The sequence below is a fragment of the Penaeus chinensis genome, chromosome 18 (assembly GCF_019202785.1).
Source record: "Penaeus chinensis breed Huanghai No. 1 chromosome 18, ASM1920278v2, whole genome shotgun sequence".
Lineage (NCBI taxonomy): Eukaryota > Metazoa > Arthropoda > Malacostraca > Decapoda > Penaeidae > Penaeus > Penaeus chinensis.
The window spans coordinates 26877033-26884532 of NC_061836.1; the positions used below are offsets into that span (position 1 = coordinate 26877033).

At 36.5% G+C, this 7500-nt stretch overlaps 1 protein-coding gene across 2 annotated transcripts in view; it reads right to left on the reverse strand.

Annotated features, from left to right (window-relative positions):
• LOC125034691 (probable protein phosphatase 2C T23F11.1) overlaps positions 1-7500 on the reverse strand; it is an 11545-nt gene that overhangs the window by 377 nt on the left and 3668 nt on the right. For both annotated transcript variants that reach the window (XM_047626600.1, XM_047626601.1), the window contains exons 2-7: positions 6948-7138; positions 6155-6252; positions 5782-5889; positions 3234-3459; positions 2053-2144; positions 80-250 (exon numbers count right to left, since the gene is read on the reverse strand). In XM_047626600.1, the coding sequence (XP_047482556.1) occupies positions 80-250; positions 2053-2144; positions 3234-3459; positions 5782-5889; positions 6155-6252; positions 6948-7134 (882 nt within the window). In that variant the 5' untranslated portion in view covers positions 7135-7138. The remainder of the gene's footprint in view (positions 1-79; positions 251-2052; positions 2145-3233; positions 3460-5781; positions 5890-6154; positions 6253-6947; positions 7139-7500) is intronic.

Genomic DNA, 7500 nt, shown 5'->3' on the forward strand with positions numbered 1-7500 from the left:
CATGATTAGATCTTTCACTACTGATATACAATTCTTCCTGCAAATACAATCTAACACTCATACTTAAATAAGTCCTTACCTCACGCCAGGAGCCAGAATGGGTAATGCAGATGAGGATAACAGTCATGTTATCGCAACCAAGTCCTCCCATCTGGCAGTCCGGGGCTAGACAGCGAGTCATCAAATCCTCACACACGTCTTCAGGTTCCATACCTTGGGACAGCCGTAACCTCACAAAGTCTACCACTTCCTAAAATATATTGATACATACTGTACATATACAAAGATGCACTTTGTATCAATATGAGTATCTCTATGTGTGCATGTGCATGGGTGTGTCTGTATGAACGTATGTGTGTGTGTGTGTGTGTGTGTGTGTGTGTGTGTGTGTGTGTGTGTGTGTGTGTGTGTGTGTGTGTGTGTGTGTGTGTGTGTGTGTGTGTGTGTGTGTGTGTTTCATAAATGCACAAAGCACTCAAAAAGTCTTCATCACCTGTTACTTGGCAAGAATTTCCCACAGCAAAATTTTCTTGTCGTCTTCCCCTTGGTTAATTTATTTTATCCATGACAAAACATCTACATCCCCACATCTAGTGAGTTAATAATTAGTAAGATAAAAATATGTAAGTACTATAAAACAATACCTTCTTACTAACTGTCTTAAATTTTGGTATTGAATGCTTATTAACACTATGCATTACAGATTACAGGGATATCCAGTAAAAAAGAAGACAGAATATATATATATATATATATATATATATATATATATATATTATATATATATATATATATATATATATGTACATCTTTGTTAATTATCTAAATCAGTAAGCTCTTTATCAAAATCTAGTAATACTGTTGAAAAGGTACCTTGTCACTTCCTTCTCCCTAATGCAATGCCCCAGGGTGTATGGTGGGGGCATGAGGATTCTATATAAACTACAGCATAAAATGTAAAACACGAATCATTGTAACTTGACACATATGACCCGTCACCCGGATCCGCAGCCAAGTCGGCCATGACGTGAATGATCCTGTCACGTGGAGCCACAAACAAGTCAGCCATGATGTGAACCCCATGCTGTCCCGAGGTTACAAGTTAACATGTGAAGAGCTCAATTATGTTCACTAGATAATGTAATCTTGTGTTGGTATGTCAAATATTTCCCCAATGATTTAGAGGAGGACTGGTTGGTAAGAGAAGCCACCCAGGCACACAGGAATAGGCCCAGTGGGGTAGAAAGTGGCACATGGATAGGGAGAATAGCATTATTTGGTTTCCAGGCTGGAGAGATGCTACACAATGTGTAGCATTACATTACACTCATTCACACCTAAATAAGAGGCAGGAAAACAGCCTGCTAGTTTTTAAAAGCCTGCTAGTTATTCTTAGTCAAGGCTACTTGGCTTCAATGTGCATTTTACCAATGTGCAAGGTAGCTCAGTCTTTAGTGGTTAATAAGGACAGTTTACTAAATCCGCCTTTGAAAATGCTTCATACAAAGCTAACTTCAAAGACACACAACTCACTAACTGCTTAAATGAAACTCTGCCAGACACCACAAGATTTTAGGAACATCAATAGATTACTATCCTTTCAGTAACCCTTTATGCATTCCTCAAAGAGTTAACTTCCAAATCAAAGAAGCACAGCAAAGGTATGCGGGATAGGGGACTTATAATCACCACATCATCCTAGCTCAAAATTTCCCAAGATAAATATTAGGTACTATATACTGCCAGAAGCAGTATTCTGTCAACTTCCAAAGCCATACTCAGATCTATGTTTTTACCAATAATTTATGAGAAAATATTAAAAAATCTGGCTACCTCCTGAAACAATACTCACAAAGTGGCTTCTGAACCATTTTGTCTATGGAGTTGCCATTAGTATATTTTATACTATAAAATCTTTACTATGATGTACCCAACTTTGATGAAATTCTTCTGAAAATCTATGTTTATTTCTCATCTTTTTCACTCAGATGTCATCAATATTCAGTAAAGTGTAAGGCTAACACTCTGTACCATAATACTTTCCAGCCTTACCTGATTAGTCATAACATCCCAGATTCCATCACAAGCTAAGATGATGAACTCCCACTCCTCACTCAATTCCCTGACCTCTACATCTGGATTGGCTGAAAATGAGAATGTCAATAAATCTATATGCACAAAGAAAAATGAATAAATAAATAAAACAAATATATATGTGTATATGCATGCATGTGTATAAATGTGCATGAAGCTCTTGGAGGGTGATTATTCTCACTAGGCATTTAGAAAGGGACTTTTGTATTATTTCCATCAATGAATGAGCATGGAATGTAATGTCCATGAGCCATTCCTGGAAGAGCACTAAAGGGAGGATGCTATTTCCATATTCAGGATCTTATTCCTGCCCATCATGACTGGTAGAGCAGAAAATTGAATATCATAAAAAAAAGTACATAAATAACAAAATGTTGTTACTTATTGTTAATATTATTGCACTGAGTTATAGACTTCCTAGAGAATGATATGGAGTCTGTGAAAAGAAAAGTCTATTACCATTTGAATACAACAAATTAAATGAAAAAAAGAGACAGTGGAAAATGGCAAAAAAGTTCCAAATGCAGGAAAAGAAAAAATAACTTTGCAGTGGGGAGGCATGGAGTATTTTGACCACACGAATGTTTGTTTATGCCTGGCCTACAAGCAGCACACCCGGCAGTGTCCGCTCACGTAAGCCCAATGCCCATATTTTGGTCATGTGATGACAGTGAAGCATCTGGATCAAATAGGTTAAATCACAACTGCAGGCACGCACACGCACACACGCACACACACACACAAGCACACACGCGCGCACACACACACACACACACACACACACACACACACACACACACACACACACACACACACACACACACACACACACACACACACACACACACACACACACACACACATATTGATAAGAAGTTTCTTCCCTCAAATCAACGTCATCCTTGTTTAAGAAATATAAATAAATAAATAAAACTTTCAGACTTGCTAGAATAACACCTACACAAACGACTAAATGCATCCACCTCCCATCCTAATTCCCCATCTGTGATTCTCAAATATAATGCATAAAAAAAGCATGCCTACAGATTTTAAAAACACATTTCAGAATGTTGTAGGGTAATACTAAATATCACAGGAACTATTATATACTTAAACTACACAGTTAATATTCTCCTTACCTGTAACAATTTGGTCTTCTGGCCCTTTTTCTTCATTCTTCTTAAACACAAAATCTCCCAATGCTCTTGACAGTGCAAGGTTCCCATTGACTCTGTTCAACTCAACCCAACCACCAGCTGCTGTTATTCTTCGCTGCTCAGAGGCCAGGCTGGGCTTATGGTCATTGCTTAGCTCTTCAACACGGCCACCAACACTAGCTATAGCCCGGGAATCGCCTACATTTCCCTAATAATGAGGAAATAAGAGATGAATTAACAGTATCCTTATGCATTTCACTAAGAAAAGAAACAACTATACTGAAATCATCATGGGAAATCCTATGTATAAGAGTTAAATTGTCACAATAACTTTTATTACTATGTAATAAGTCTACTATATTGAATTATCTCTACTGAGGTTTATCATCATGAAACAGATGAACATCAGCTCGGCAAGAGTTAAGAGTTATTGCTTTATCTTAGGCCAGTGGTTCTTAACCTTCTTCAATGTATGAACCCTTTCAAATCAGCAGTCATTTCTTACACCCACTGAATTGCTGAAATACAAAAAAATGCTAAAAAAGCTTACAGATGCATATGTTCTCCTTAAAGAACAATATCAATATACTAAAAGTAGTTTTTATTCTCTCCTCACAAGAAATAACATGTGTATGCAAATATACATTTTGTTTTAATTTTTCATAGGCATCCTCACACCCCATAGGAACTGGCCACACACCCCAAGTTAAGAACCACTGTCTTAGGCAGTAGAGCATTCCATTAGCTATACAATAAATTACCTTAAATCATCATTTTTAGTTAATGTCTGTTTGACAAAGTAAACAAATGAATTTCTTAAAATATACTTTGATCAATAATAAATTCATAATCTCATAAATGGAGTGAAATTACCCATATTTCAAGATCCACCAAGGTATGGGCCAAAGTTGCAGTTGCAAAGTGCCACATTCCTATTATCAAATCATTAGAATCTTTTCAAACCTATTTCAACAGACCAATGTCTTTCATATAAAATTATTTTTAGGTATAATGCATACACACAGTAGAACATAATCCTAGAGAAAAAATGTTTTTAGTACCTCATACAACATAAGATTAAGTTTAATTCAATATCCTTCCATGTCTCAATTTCAACAATGAATAATAATCAATGAACAGTAAATGAAAATTTACCAAATACAGTTTGGTTCTAAACAGTAAAAAATAATGTCTAATACACTTGAAACATCAAAAAACAAATTGCATGATTTTAAGTCTTCAAATGTTGCACACTATAAAAGAATATCTTTCCTGACAATGCTAATAATACACATAAGCAATACATTTACCTGCTAAAGATAATCCATGTATGCATTCTGAGGTTTATTAATACTCCATACAGACTGGAGCTGTCCTTACCAGATACTAAGATACACTGGATTGCAAAAGTATCAGTGCACTATGTGGGTAAAGCATTTTGGACAACAGTATGAACAAAAGTGAAATGTTGGTGTCCGACATACCACATGTTAGTATCCCTGATGTCCAGAGATTCCATAAAACTACCAGTACTGATATCCCCTTACTACAATATAATGATATAGCTTATTTTAGTGTTTATAGAAACAGACGTATAATCTTGTTGGCCAACAATGACCTTGGTAAGCTTTCATGAACACTATTCCAAACCATGAATGAAGTGATTTGGACCTTCCAAACTAGCCACAGTGAGACATAACATCCCTTCCCAACCTCGGCACCAGCAACTATGAATGTTTTCGGACAGCATTGGACACCCTCTGCACCAATGCTTTTCCAATTCAGTGTACCTTATTCTTTTATATGGATATGAATTATGAATGAATTTTCATATTATAAGTAAATAGTGTTAAGGTATGTAAATATAGCAACATATGAGCAGATGGCAAAGAAAATCAATGAAAATACACAAAATAAGAACTATGATCTATAGACTGCAAGCTATGGCTATTTGGCATCCCACATTAACAAACATCCTACTACTGTATGACTCCTTTAATCAATCATATGTTGTTAATGGAAAAAAACATGACCTGATGCCTTGAGCCAATGGTTCCCAGCTGATTATCTCCGAACCTAGAGGGATCCATAAGAATAGCTCACATTCAAGAGACTCCAGAATAAAATATAAAATTACTCGCAATGTAGCCACTAATGATACACAACTTTTATGGAGAGGGACCACTTATCAGTTGCATACTCTGCAACATAAATATTTTAATTTATAGATTGAAGTGGAAAAAAAAAGGTCAATGCTAAAAATGAGAAAGCGAAGTAGAAAACCTAACGTCCATGGGAAATTATATGAAAGAGTTCTTTGTGTCAAAAAGACTGGGAACCACTGCTCTATATTGTTTCCCAAGCCATGCAACCTCATAATGAATTGATAATTCAACAATCTCCCTGTAGCAAAACCCACCAAAAAGATTTTGTTGTGTGATAACAAAAAGAAAAAAAACAATGTAAAAAATCTAAAAAAATATATTTTTTGAAACAAAAAAAGACTAGTTAAATTTACTACAATACTTACACAATAAGCCACGCCATTTCGTAAAATGCAGCAAATGGCAGTGGTCCCAGCCAGTTCATCTTTCAGCACTTCATCTGTCTGCATTGAGTGGTCCAAGTCTAGGAATCCCTATATGAAACAAAGCACTTTATAATATAAAAAGCCATATTCAAGCAAACTATCTCAGAGGTAAACTAGAGGTCCACAAATTCCATGAATAATTAAATTGTAATCTGATTAAAAATGCCAAGTAACACAGTAAAATGAGAAAGCCATAACTAAAAATAATTTTTAGACCCTTTCGGTCAATCAACGTCTAAGCCTTACAAGTTTTAAAGGATACCTAGCCCAATGATTCTGCATGACCTATAAATAGAAAACCACATTTACAAACCTGCTTTACAGCAGTAACCAAGTCACCGGCTTTGTACTCTGGTCTTTGCAGGATACTTTTGTGCAAGTGCTTCCCCGCATGCTGGGCAATTCTTGCACCTGTGTGACCATAGCACTTTTAGACTCTGACACATAATGCCTATTGTATTCTACAAGACATGGAAAGTAAAGTAAATTAAGTAATATCTTTCTTCCTCTCAAATTAATATGAACCTCAAATAGATTTTAAATCATTGTGAGAAGTCTGTAGTCAAGCGTATCTTATTAGCATTATGGTCATCCACTTCTATCATTCAAAAATAAAATAGTATCCACATCTATTTTATTCAATTATTCCATGAGAAAAAGAAATCAAGAATTACTCAACAGAGCCCCTATGCAAGCAAGCAGACTGAATGCATACATATCACTGCAAATTGTGTCAGCAGCTTTTTATATCAAATTGGTTATTGACTCTTAAATTGCTGAATCATAATTAGCCCTCTTTTTACCTTCTCTGCACATTTTTCAAGCTTTAGTTCTTGATGAGCCATCAACTTTTCCCTCCACAATCCACTCAAGGCAAAACAAATGTGTGTGTATGTCTGTGCCAGTCTGCCAGTCTGCCAGTCTGCCAGTCTGTCAGTCTGTCAGTCTGTCAGTCTGTCAGTCTGTCAGTCTGCCAGCCTGCCAGCCTGCCAGCCTGCCAGCCAACCAGCCATTCAGCCAGCCAGCCATTCAGCCAGCCAGCCAGCCAGTCAGCCAGCCTCACATGCACATACCTTTAAAATATCCCTATTAATATTGACACTCACCTCCATGCCCATCATATACAGCGAAAAATGCAGTTCCTGGGTCATCTGGGAGAGACAGTATAGTGGTGTGTGCATCCTCCATGTTGACACGCCATCCCTGCATACACGAAGACCCGACACGCAGCCAAGAATTCTCGCAACGTGAGGTTTCCTTCTGTGTCACAGGCTCGCTTAAAGTCTGTCCCATTGTGCTGAAGGAGAAATAGTTCTCATACAGAAAATCAAACAAACATGAACTAATATATGTTTACAAAGACATAATCAAAGCAATTTGTAATACAGAAAATCAAACAAACATGAACTAATATATGTTTACAAAGATATAATCAAAGCAATTTGTAAATAAAAAGGTAATAAAAAGGTAATTTGTAAATAACCAAGTAAATGAATTACAATCATATGATACCTTCAACATTCAGCACTGTTTAAAAAGAAAAAGAGAGAGAGAGAGAGAGAGAGAGAGAGAGAGAGAGAGAGAGAGAGAGAGAGAGAGAGAGAGAGAGAGAGAGAGAGAGAGAGAGAGAGAGAGAGAGAGAAGAAAGAAAAGAAAGAA